Raw genomic sequence first — 14,013 nt, 5'->3', positions numbered from 1 at the left:
TAGCAATATATATAAGAATAATAATTGGCTAAACTTCCCTCGTGCTCAGGCGGTGGCAGCTTAGTCGCCGACTAGGTGCCTTAGTCGGCAAAATTGTTACCTTTTATAGTACCCACCTAGGAATTGCAAAGCTTAGGCGTTTTACTTACGTGTGACCGACTAGGTAGACTAATCGGGGCTTTTGACTACATAGTTGGATAGATATGTGGTACTTCATGAAGCATCTGTGTCATAGTCTTGAAGAGTTTGGCTTGTCTTTGGATCTTACTTAGCATTTTTCATAGTATCCAATTTTAAGAGATGCAATCATTTTTATAAGAAATGAAAACTTTCTTAATGCATGATTATAATAAAATCACTGTCATATCATTGTGTGCTCCTCTTGCTTTTGATTTTGTTCACCAGTTCATTATCTTAAATAGAAACAAGCTGTCTCTTTAACATGTTAATTTCTCTTCATATTCCACTGAATCCAACAAAATTTATCAACAAGTTTCTCTATCTGCTTGATGTGAATTGGGTGTCTTATGATTATAATTGTGGATAAAGGTTAGAAACTTAGAATATCAACCAATCTAATGAAAAAAAACTGAAGTTTCTTGCCCTTAAGAGGAAAGTAATAAGCATAACAGAAATGTTGATGATGGTGATGACAATAAAATAAAGCTTTTATATTTAAAAGTGTATAGAAGGGAAAGCTTATGTTTCTTTCTCCCCCAGCATATATGAAATTGGATACTATAAATCAGCACTTATTAGATTTGTAAGTGCATGCACATACACATAATCAACATCTTTTATGACTTCCAAGTTACTGGATTGTAGAATATGCCTACCAAGGATCAAGATAGGTGCGATCCATATAACTTATAGTGGTCTTTTGTTTACTCAGATTTATTTTCTTCTCCGCAATTTTGGCTGGGCCATCCAAATCCTTCTAATGTTCATTTTGTTCCTTTTAACCTTGAATAAAAGACCATCATCACCGTTTTCTTCTGCTTTGATCTTCTCTATCGTTATTCTAACCTCCACCATAATCTCAACCACCAATCTTGGCAGCTTTTTAACTCCACCGTCACCATCAGTCCTCCCTAATCTGTTACTCTTGCTTCTCTCTTTATCCCTCTCTTTAACCTGCTTGAGGGACCATCTACCATTAAGATATGCCAAACACTTTGCCTTTCTCTCCGTCAAATTGCTGCTTTTTCTGTCTACTCTGCCACCAACATACAGTCTCTACTTGGAGAATAAAACCAATATATATATATATATGTATATAGAGGAATATCCACCTTATATTTTATAGTATTGGTAGGAGGTGCCATGTCCTTAGCTTAGTTTTTCAATGGTAACCGAACAGAAATCACAACCACTTTCCCACTTGTGTCAAACATAGAAACAAATGCTGAGTGGAAAGGATCCTAAACTATGTCACACGGACTCGGCTAGGGAGGTGCCGCACCCGAGTCGACACGCCCCGACACGGGTGCGGACACGGGTGCGGCCTCGGACACGGCCTGGACTCGGTCAACGCCGAGTCGGACTCGGTCAACGAGTCCAGGCCGAGTCCGTCTTAATTTTGGACTCGGTCAACGTTGACCGAGTCCAAAAATGTCCATTTTTAGTACAAAAAAATAAAAAAAAAGATCTTTTTATATATTTAAAAAAAAAAAAAAAATATATATATATATATATATATATATATATATATATATATAACATGAGTCTTAAACATTAGGCCCAGAAAAAAAATTATTCTTAAATATTATCATTTAATTCTCTCTCTCAATCTTAAAAGCTAATAAATTCTCATCCACGAGTGCCAACACTTTTCATCCACCAAGTTCTCTCTCTTATAAAAGCTAATAAATTCTCATCCACGAGTAGCAACACTTTCTCATCCACCGAGATCTCTCTCTCTCTCTCTCTCTTTTTCAAATCTAGCTTTGAAAAATTAAAAGCTTTTAATGCTTTTAATTAATGTTATGAATTTTAGCAAAAGATATTTAATGCATTTACCAGAACATGCTTTTAGTTAATGCTTTTAATTAATACCTTGATGATGTTTTATTCCCATGGTAGCTAAGACTCGGCTGAGTCAATGATAAACTCAGCCTAGTTTGGTTCTAACACAGTTATACTACTATTTTAACTCAGTTAGTTCAGGATCTGAGACAACTTGGAAGAGTCACGAGCCGAGTCCAAAATTTATATAGACATATGCACACACTGGATATATATATATATATATTTTTAAATATATATATTTTTAAATATATATATATATATATATATATATATATATATATATATATATATATATATATATAGCCGAGTCCCCGTGTCCAAAATTTTTAAAATTGTGCCGCACCCGTGTCGCACCCGCACCCGCACCCATGTGACATAGATCCTAAAGTTATTGCTTGACTTTTAAAATCATAGGATATAAAAAGTCTTGAGTAACCAAATGTTGCTAAGAAGAAAATAGAAACAGCACTATGGAGGAAAATAAACAGAATACATGGACATCAGGAGCGATGTATGAACACCTCAGATGTACCAAAGCATGGGGTTATATTTCATTCATGGTGAACATAAAGTGCTGATTGTCATGTTTGATGGCATGTTGAAAAATCTTGATGAAATGACCTATTCAAAAACATTAGAGCATAACGAAAATATTGCACTTGTAACGAAGCATATTAATGAAACCTAGAAGATGGATCTTATATAGGTAGCTCAGGTCAATCTTGGCTTGTTCGAGCTTGAATCGAGGGGTTGAACAAACTTGTATTCAGCTTTGCTAAGCTCAAATTGAGCTATCATATGCATGCACACATACAAAGCTATTTGCCCTATATTTGGTACTAATCATAGTCACCTGTATCATTCAAGCTAATTTCTAACTGGGGTTTTTTCTCAGAGATTTTCAATCAATGGGTTTTCTTGGGAAAATCTTTGGAGTTTTAAAAATAAAAATAAAAAAATAATAAGAAAATAATAGGTTTTGTATCATATTTCTTGCAAAAATATAAGGAAATAAGTTTGAGAATTTTTATAGTACAAAGAAACAAAAAATACAAAATCTCGGCTTAAAATATATAAAATATTTTTTTTTCAAAAATATCTTGAAGATATCATGATAAAATCACAATATTATTATGGTATTTTCGTTTATGGGGATATTTTGAAACTATTGTACTCAGTGTTATTAAAACGCGCTTCAAGGCTCAAAAGGCTCGCCTCGCCTCGAGGCGAGGGACTTTTCGCCTTGAGGCGCACTTAAAAGGCGTAAAACCCTCAAGGCGTACGCCTCATGCGCCTTGAGGCGAGGCGCGCCTCACCGTGAGGCGCACAATTGAAAATCGGATGGGCTCGGACCCGAGTCCGGCTCGGACCCGGACCCGTATGCTCGAAGGTTCGAGAGAACCTGTGTCTTTAAAAAAGACACAAGCGCCTCTCTCGAACCTTCTCTCTCCACTCTGTCTCCTCTCTCGAACCTTCTCTCTCCTCTCCGTCCCCTCTCTCGAACCTTCTCTCTCCTCTCCGTCCCCTCTCGTCCTCCGCCATTGCCGGCCACCACCCGCCGGTGGTCATTGCCTCTTCCACCTCTTCTTTCCTCTGCTGAGAAGGCGTCGGCGACCCGCCAGCCACCACCATCTTCTTTTCTCTAATCTTCCCGTCAGATTCATCGCTCCCACAAACAGAATCAGTATCCTTTGTTTCTTTTGGGTCGTTTATGAATTCCATTGAGTGAAGAGATATGGCAGTGTCTGAGGAAGAATTGGGAACTCAACCTCAGCCTGCGAAGCGCGTCCACTATCTCGCCAAGACCGTCCTCAAGGGCAGCACCATTCTTCACGCCGCTCACGGTCGCATTCGCTCCCTCAAAACCTTCGATATCGTCCTCGGCAAGGTGCGTAGCGCGTTCTGGTTCGTTTTTATGCAACAAGTAACAAAGTGCATCCACTCCGTTGTTCAGTCCAGAGTACTGTTATCAATGCTCCGATTAATATGGTTATTTACACAATGCATTCGCCATATGCATTTCTTAGCATTTCATAGGACCTTCATACATACCTGCGTTTGTTACCTATATTGCAAACAGTACACACACACCTTCACTAAGCACGACTGTGCACATCGTTCTCCAAGTAGCACTTGGTTAAGAAAATAGTGACATCTAAGTATTTCAAACCTTTACTGAACATCACTCAAACTAGGGTTGCGTTTAGTCTTACCCAATCTACGCAACAAGTGTCTCAGGGCATCCACTCCATTTTTCAGTCCAGAATCCAAGTCAGTTACCATGTCAATGCTCCAACTAGTATGGTTTTTTACATACAAACAACAACAACAACAACAACTACGCCTTCATCCCAAAACAATTGGGGTCAGCGATATATGAACCAAAAAAGAAATTCATTTTGGGTCTTCCACATGAATCCTTTTCCTCCAATCATTTCTATCCAATGCCATGTCCTCGGTGAGGTTCAAAGCATTCATATCCTTTCCTATCATCTCCATCCAAGTCTTCCTAGGCCTACCCCGACCTCTTTTAACTAATATATTTTCCCATTTCTCCAACCTTCTAACTGGAGCATCATTAGGCCTTCGCCGAATATGTCCAAACCACCGTAAACGATTCTCTCGCATCTTATTTTCAATGGGTGCAACACCTACCTTCTTACGTATCTCCTCGTTCCGAATCTTGTCTTTTATTGTATTTCCACACATCCATCTAAGCATCCGCATCTCAGCTACACTCATTTTTTGAATATGATGTCTCTTGGCAGCCCAACATTCCGTACCATATAGTAAAGCGGGTCTAATAGTCGTCCTATAAAACTTTCCCTTCAACCGCAATGGCATTCTACGATCGCACAACACTCCAGTTGCACTTTTCCATTTCATCCACCCAACTTTTATCCTATGATTTACATCTCCATCAATTTCTCCATACTTTTGAATGATGGATCCCAAATATTTGAAATAATCATTCACCGGTATTTCTTGCTCACCAAGCTTCACTACACTCCCATCACTATTTCGTTGCTTACTAAACCGACATTCCATATATTCAGTCTTACTCTTACTCAACTTAAAACCTCTAGCTTCCAATGTCTGTCTCCATAATTCTAACTTAGCATTAACCCCAACTCTAGACTCATCAATCAAAACAATATCATCAGCAAACAACATACATCACAGTACATTTTCTTGAATTGATCTCGTAAGCTCATCCATCACTATCGCAAATAGGAAAGGGCTTAAAGCAGATCCTTGATGTAACCCAACCGTTATCGGAAAATTGGTTGTCACCCTTCCACAAGTGCGGACATTGGTTACTACTCCTTCATACATATCTTTAATTATACTAATGTACTTTAGGGAAACACCTTTCTTCATCATTGTCCACCAGAGAACGTCCCTAGGTACTCTATTGTTGCATTAATGTTACTTTTACATGTTAATCTCATATTTTTTCCGTATTTATTTGAGATTTTTTATTTTATGTTGGTTGGTGCTTCATCAATAATGCATTTCTTATTTATTTATAATTTTAGATAATTTTTATAGTTTTTTTAAGTTAATTTTTTTTTAGGCTTACGCCTCGCCTCAGATTTTTGGTGGAGCGCCTCGCTACGCCTCAACGCTTTTCACAACACTGATTGTACTATTTTGCCAATATTATTGTGATATTTTCGAAAGATCAATGATAGTAGTATTAACTTCATTTTCTACTAAACGAACCTTGTAGATCACATATCTACGGAAAAAATCTAAAAATTATTGAAAGAAGGTGATTTATACTCGATAGTTTCGTGCCTCTTATATATATATATATATATATATATATATATATATATATATATATATAGAGAGAGAGAGAGAGAGAGAGAGAGAGAGAGAGAGAGAGAGAGAGAGAGAGAGAGAGACTCCCTTTCAAAATATGTATGTAAGATGTTTTTTTGGCAAATTTGACCATATAGATGTGATCTTCATGGTTGAAAGCATATGATTAGACTTAGTGGCGGAGCCACATTGAGGCCGGGGTGGGTAAGTTTCCACCACTTGCCCACATAGACTAGAAAACCCCACCAATAAGGGGTTAAGGTTAGGGTGGACCCACCCTAACCTAGTGAAAGTCGGGTCAATGCCCACTCTGATGAGAGATCGGTTCAGGGTGGGCACCACCCACCCCAACCTCTTTTTTGTGTCCCCTGCTTGACCCCGATTCCTCTCTCTCTCTCTCAACTTTGCCGGAGTTTGCTATTCAGCGGGCCTTTCCGGTGCATGCCCCTGGTGTCTGACCATTGGGTCATCTTCTTCTTCTTTCCTTTTGTATTTTTTTAAATTATTCCATAAATCATGAATGAATGCTTTACATGGTTTTGATTTTAGGTGTTTATTTATTTTTTCAATAATCATAATTCATGACGTTTGTTAGGGCTTAGGTCTTTTTTTAGTTTTTATTTTTATATAACATGAATGTTTAATTAGGATTTTAAGGTTTTTGTGTTTTCTAATTAAGATTAGGCATGCAATGAATGCTTTATTTTGATTAAAATATCAAGGGTTTTGCTTTTCTTTTTCAATTAGCATAAATCTATGAATGTTTTAGGACTTATGGTATTGATTTTGGATTTTTTTTCAAATGACGTCAAAGTTTTATTAGGGTTTAGTTTTTTTTGTGTTTTTTTTTCAATTACCATTAAGTATTATTCCATTAGTGGAATGATTGATTTTAGTTATCACTTATCAAACCCTTAAATCTATGATTTTTGTTAGGATTTAAGTTTTTCATTTTGGTATTTGAAATGAAATGTTTATTTAATTAGGTATTTTCGTGTTTCTTTTTCAATCAACATTAAACATGATTCCGTGAATGCATGCTTGATTTTGGTTATAATTTTAGGGATTTTATTTTTTTTCAATTAGCATATATGTGAATGATTTTTGTTATGATTTAGGGTTTTGATTTAGTTTTTTTTCATAGTAACATAAATGTTTGATTATAGTTTTAGAGTTTTTCAAAACAACCACTAGGCATGAATCTATGAATCGCAAATGCTTGTGTTTAGTAGAATGTTAAGGATTGTTTTATCAATCGCCATAAATCCATAATTTATGATGTTTATATGAATTAGGGTTTTGCTTTTTTCTAATTTTGTTTGAACGTTTAATTATGGTTTTAAGGTTTTTATGTGTTTTTCTTTCTCAATTAACATTAAGCATGAATCCATGAATAATGAATGCTTGATTTTGGTTAGAATGTTAAGGATTTTGTTTTTTTATTTGTATATCAATTAGCATAGACGAGAGATTCACGATTTTTGTCAATTGCTATTTTTTTTTACAATTAGCAATGAATCAATTATGAATTATTCTCCAAATATAAAAAATTGATGATGTCAATTGTAAAAAGTACATTTTAGAATAATTGTTTGATTTTTAGGAAACATATTATTATTATTATAATTTATTAGTATTTTTTGCTATATGTTTGTGACCACCCTTGTTTAAATTCCTGGCTTCGCCTCTGATTAGACTCTTGCATCAAAGTTTCATGCTAAACTTTCCCAATGAAATTTTTTTGGTGTTTTTTTCAAAATTCCGGATGTGCAGATGTGTTCAGCATGATTGACTTACTAGAAACTGACACTTGGATCATGGATTTTGGATAGAAAAAATGGTATTTGGAGCCTCAAAAATTTATGAAAATTGTATGCCATTGATTTTTGAAACTTATAAAAATCTATCCATGCATCGGTATCAAATGCTCCAAGAACTGATTCCTATAAAAACAAGCATATAGATCACATCTGTATGGTCGGAATTTTGAACAACAACAACAACAACAACAACAACTACGCCTTCATCCCAAAACAATTGGGGTCAGCGATATGAACCAAAAAGAAATATATGGTCGGAATTTTGAAAAAAACAAAAAAAAATCCAATAAAATATGTGGTGTGTAGGTTTGGCATTTTTTTTAATGGGTAGGTTTTCAAACTTTTCATTCCTATATATATATATATATATATATATATATATATATATATATATATATATATATATATATATATATATATATATATATATATATAATGTTTTTTTTCAAAATTCTGACCGTCCGGATGTGTTTAGTATGATTGATTTATTATAAATCGACACTTGGATCATGAATTTTGGATAGAAAAAACGGTATTTGGAGCCTCAAAAGTTCATGAAAATTGTATACCGTTGATTTTGAAGCTTATAAAAACCTATCCATGCATGGAAATCAAATGCTCCAAGAACTGATTCCTATAAAAACAAGCATATAAATCACACCTGTAGGGTCGGAGTTAAAAAAAAAAAACACCAAAAATCCAATAAAACGTCCATTGGGGAGGTTTGGGAGGGTTTATATATATATATATATATATATATATATATATATATATATATATATATATATATATATATATATATATATATCTGCTACAGTCGTTTTTATATACAATCTAGTAGAAAGTGCCATTTTTTCAACTTTTTGCATTTTTTGTGTGGATCTAACCTTACAAATGTAGTTTATATTAGTTTGTTTAATAGAAAATAGGTCCCAAATAATCTTTTTGCAACAGATAAGCAAGTTTTTTAGGGACTTCAAAAATCAACAGCCCACCAAGTGCCAAAAAAAACCTTGAAACCTGCTTGTATGTCACAATCACATGATTAAAAAACCATTTCCCACTAAACTAACATTGTAGATCAGATGTATGGGGTCCGATCTACAAAGGGATTTAGAATATATAGGAGAAAGGCGAATTCTACTCAATAGTTCCATGCCTTCATTAGTAGTGTATATATATATATATATATATATAGAGAGAGAGAGAGAGAGAGAGAGAGAGAGAGAGGTGCTTAATGATAAGTGCTTGATGGGTTTTCTGCTCTTTCATTGTTTTTTTCGCAGTTCCAACCCCATAAATATGTTGGGCATGGTCGATTTACAAGGAGTCCACACTTGGATCATGTGTTTTCGATGAAAAAGTGATATTTGGAGCCTCGAAAATTTACAAAGATTTTGGACTGTTGATTTTTCGAACCTTATAAAAAGCCACCCACCTGTCAGAATCAAGCACTTCAAGAGCTGATCCCTATAAAATCAAGTACATAGATCACATCTGTACGGTCAGAATTTAAAACAACAACAACAACAACAACTACGCCTTCATCCCAAAACAATTGGGGTCAGCGATATATGAACCAAAAAAGAAATTCATTTTGGGTCTTCCACATGAATCCTTTTCCTCCAATCATTTCTATCCAATGCCATGTCCTCGGTGAGGTTCAAAGCATTCATATCCTTTCCTATCATCTCCATCCAAGTCTTCCTAGGCCTACCCCGACCTCTTTTAACTAATATATTTTCCCATTTCTCCAACCTTCTAACTGGAGCATCATTATGCCTTCGCCGAATATGTCCAAACCACCGTAAACGATTCTCTCGCATCTTATTTTCAATGGGTGCAACACCTACCTTCTTACGTATCTCCTCGTTCCGAATCTTGTCTTTTATTGTATTTCCACACATCCATCTAAGCATCCGCATCTCAGCTACACTCATTTTTTGAATATGATGTCTCTTGGCAGCCCAACATTCCGTACCATATAGTAAAGCGGGTCTAATAGTCGTCCTATAAAACTTTCCCTTCAACCACAATGGCATTCTACGATCGCACAACACTCCAGTTGCACTTTTCCATTTCATCCACCCAACCTTTATCCTATGATTTACATCTCGATCAATTTCTCCATACTTTTGAATGATGGATCCCAAATATTTGAAATAATCATTCACCGGTATTTCTTGCTCACCAAGCTTCACTACACTCCCATCACTACTTCGTTGCTTACTAAACCGACATTCCATATATTCAGTCTTACTCTTACTCAACTTAAAACCTCTAGCTTCCAATGTCTGTCTCCATAATTCTAACTTAGCATTAACCCCAGCTCTAGACTCATCAATCAAAACAATATCATCAACAAACAACATACACCACGGTACATTTTCTTGAATTGATCTTGTAAGCTCATCCATCACTATCGCAAATAGGAAAGGGCTTAAAGCAGATCCTTGATGTAACCCAACCGTTATCGGAAAATTGGTTGTCACCCCTCCACAAGTGCGGACATTGGTTACTACTCCTTCATACATATCTTTAATTATACTAATGTACTTGAGAGAAACACCTTTCTTCATCATTGTCCACCAGAGAACGTCCCTAGGTACTCTATCGTATGCCTTCTCTAAATCAATAAAAACCATATGCAAATCTTTGTTCTTCTTTCTATATCTTTCAATAAGTTGTCTAAGAAGATGTATAGCTTCCATAGTTGATCTTCCAGGCATAAAACCAAATTGATTCTCCGATATCATGACAACCTTCCTCAACCTAGACTCAATCACCCTCTCCCAAAGTTTCATAGTATGACTCATGAGTTTTATACCACGATAGTTTGTGCAATCTTGTATATCACCCTTATTCTTATATAAAGGCACCAAAGTATTCTTCCTCCACTCATTAGTTATCTTATTTGTTCGCCAAATCAAGTTAAAAAGATTTGTCAACCATTCTAAACATTTCTCTCCCAAGCATTTCCAAGCCTCGATAGGTATACCATCTGGGCCAACTGCCCTTCTTGATTTCATTTTCTTCAAAGCCTCTGCAATTTCTTTCTTTTGAATCTTGCGCATGAAGTCACGATTAATCTCATGAAAAGGAATGGAGAAGTCTCCAAGATCTTGAGCATGACTATCATTAAATAGCTTATCAAAATAATCTTTCCATCTCTCCTTAATCTCCTCATTTTTTAATAAAACCCTTTGCGTTTCATCTTTGATACATCTAACAATACCCAAATCCTTCGATTTCCTATCTCTCATCTTTGCAACTCTATAAATATCCTTCTCGCCTTCTTTGGTATCCAACTTGTCATAAACCTCCTTATATACCTTAGCCCTCGCGTTTCGAGCAACTTTTTTAGCTTCCTTCTTTGCTATTATATACTTCTCCAAATTCTCATTATCACGACTCTTACTTAGATTTCTATAGCACTCTCTTTTAACCTTAATAGCTAATTTGACATCCTCGTTCCACCATGATGTATCCTTACCTATACCTAGTGGTGCACCGCCTTTAGACTCACCCAATACCTCCTTAGCCACTTTTCTCATATCACCCGCTATCTTATTCCACATTGATTCTGAATCCTCCTCGAGACACCAATCAGCTTCCTTAACTACCTGCTCTACAAACATTTCTTGTTTAGCTCATTTCAGTGCCCACCACTTAATTCTAGGATCTATCTTATGTCTATCCCTTTTGCGGCATTGTCTAATTCTAAGATCTAAAATTAAGACTCTATGTTGTGTAGCTACACTTTCTCCCGGTATAACCTTACAATCGATGCAACAACCCCTATCTCTCTTTCTAAGTAGGAAAAAATCTATCTGACTCGTATTAACCCCACTTTTAAATGTTACTAGGTGAGACTCCCTATTCTTAAACCAAGTGTTTGCTAAGATCATATCATAGGACAAACAAAAATCTAAAATCCTTTCTCCACTTTCATTTCTTTCTGCTATACCATAGCCTCCATGAATACTCTCAAATCCATCCCTACTAATGCCTACATGTCCATTAAGGTCACCGCCGATGAAAAATTTTTCTCCATAAGATATCCCTTGTACTACTCCATCTAAATCTTCCCAAAATTGATGCTTAATGGAATCATCTAAACCTACTTGAGGTGCATAAACACTAATAATATTAATAATATCCGTACCTAATACTAATTTAATAAGTAAATTTTATCACCCTTCCTACGGACCTCAACTACATTATCTATAAACTGACGACTCATAACAATCCCTACACCATTCCTATTCCTATTTATTCCTGTATACCAAATCTTATATCCCCAAGGTTCTATCACTTTAGCTTTCTCACCTACCCATTTGGTCTCTTGAAGACATAAAATATCAATCTTTCCAGTTAAAGACCCTATGTTCCAAGTGGCTAACCTAATTTTAAAGACCCTACGGTCAGAATTTAAAAATAAAACAAAAAACCTGAAACCCATTAAGCATGGATCATTAAGCATCTACTCTCTCTCTCTCTATATATATATATATATATAGTGATGCGTAGGTGCTTGAACACCTATTTGATGCTGCTGCGCTCAGCTTTTTTTACGCAAAAGCGCAAAAACCCATTTCCTTGGAGAAAGGCGAATTCTACTTAATATTCCATGCCTCATTAGTAGTGTGTGTATATATATATATATATATATATATATATATATATATATATATATAAAGTGATATGTAGGTGCTTGAACACCTACTTGATGTTGTTGAGCATCCATCACGTGTGCACGATGGGCGCTCAGCTTTTTTTTTATGCAAAAAACGCTCAAAAACACAAAAAAATTGGTGAGAAGGGCATTATCAGCGCTTTTAAAGCACCACTAAAGGTCCCAGTTCTGCTGGGACCTTTAGCGGCTCAAAAAAACTCCACTAGAAAACAATTTCGAAATAATGCGCATCCCTGTGGACCATTTAGCGGTATTTTTATGTGCTGCTAAAGCTTTATTTGGCACAAAAAGTCTGTTTTTAGCAATTTTTACCCCTTTTTCGCGCTGACTGTTCATCGCACGCGTGCGATGGATGGTCAATGTGATTAAGCACGGGTTAAGCACCTATTCATAAAGTAGCTATGCATTTTCCTATATATATATATATATATATATATCCTTTTAGAAATGGCTGTGTACCCTCTCCTGCATACCCACATCATACCTATGTGACATAACTTACGTGCTTTCCCATTTTTCAAAAAAGTACTTATGTGGTTCCTTTCAGGGTTGTTTATAATGTCATTTATTCATGAGTTTGACATGCGAGTTCGGAGGTTTCCTCAAAAATGAGCTAACTGAGGATTTTAAGTGTTTAAGGAGCTTACTGAGGATTCTAACCTCGGTGGTGTTCCCCAAAATTTTCCTTTCTCATTCGTGAGTGGCTATAATTGGGTAGTTGGACTGAAGGTGTTTACATACTTTGGGGTCACTTCGCTGGAGTATGTCAAAAGCTGCTGATCTGATATTTCTTTCACCTAATGCTTTAATTTAAACCTGAGAAAGGAGTTTGATGTTGATAATCGTGGCTTGGCATAGTTACACAGGTGTAAAAAAATGCAAGAAATTTTTGTTCAGCTCATTGTGTGAGCTCTCCAATCCATTTCTGTCCTTCAAGCATTTGCATGTTTATTTATTCATGGAAATTGGTCTAATGTTAGGCCTGTTATACCATGGTTTAGGCATTAGATCCGTTTGAGCGGTTTTGAAGTGGGTCTGTAATGAGCCATGGTTTCCTCTTCCTGCAGGTTTTGAAGACCAGAGGCTATATTCATGTGGAACAGGAGCATCCGTTTGATAGCATCGATGTTGGGCCCAAACTGAAGCTAATGAAGTCTGAGTTCTGAATCATCTAACCTCACTGCACTGTAACATCCTGTGATTTGTTCCACGAATGTAACTTTGATTTTTCCCATTATATACATGTTGCCCTTTTCTTTCTGATTTCTGTGCCAACACATTGTGCCAGGAGGTCACTGCTGTATTTGCGTTAAACTTGCACAATGTAAATATGAATGTAAAATAAGCCATTCTCATCTGACACATTCATGTTTCTTTTGCAAAAGTATGTCTCTTTACTGCGAAAACCCTGGTTTCATGTTTGGACTTGTATCTTTGTAGTGAGAGAGCGACATAGTTGAAAACCTGTCGTTCCATTATATGTTTATTTTGTGTTGGATTTGATCCTAATTACTAGAATCTTCTCTTAAAAGACACGCCTGTTTAATTTTTGTTGGATTTGTTGGTGTCATGCCTCCTGATTAATGGAAACTGTTTTTTTTTCTTCTTTTCGATGAAAATAGTTTGGGGATCATGCCCCCC

General features: G+C 35.9%; 1 protein-coding gene across 6 annotated transcripts in view; it reads left to right on the top strand.

The window, feature by feature from the left end:
- Positions 1-13,778, top strand: part of LOC149833417 (sister chromatid cohesion 1 protein 4-like) — a 68,108-nt gene extending 54,330 nt beyond the window's left edge. For all 6 annotated transcript variants that reach the window (XM_090015107.1, XM_090015105.1, XM_090015110.1 and 3 more), the window contains exon 17: positions 13,440-13,778. In XM_090015107.1, the coding sequence (XP_089871233.1) occupies positions 13,440-13,538 (99 nt within the window). In that variant the 3' untranslated portion in view covers positions 13,539-13,778. The remainder of the gene's footprint in view (positions 1-13,439) is intronic.
- The last annotated feature ends 235 nt before the right edge of the window (positions 13,779-14,013 follow it).

The sequence above is a fragment of the Nuphar pumila genome, chromosome 7 (genome assembly GCF_984573655.1).
Source record: "Nuphar pumila chromosome 7, dmNupPumi1.hap1.1, whole genome shotgun sequence".
NCBI lineage: Eukaryota > Viridiplantae > Streptophyta > Magnoliopsida > Nymphaeales > Nymphaeaceae > Nuphar > Nuphar pumila.
The sequence above is the reverse complement of the archived record's forward strand: the minus strand, read 5'-3'. Positions and strand labels throughout refer to the sequence as shown.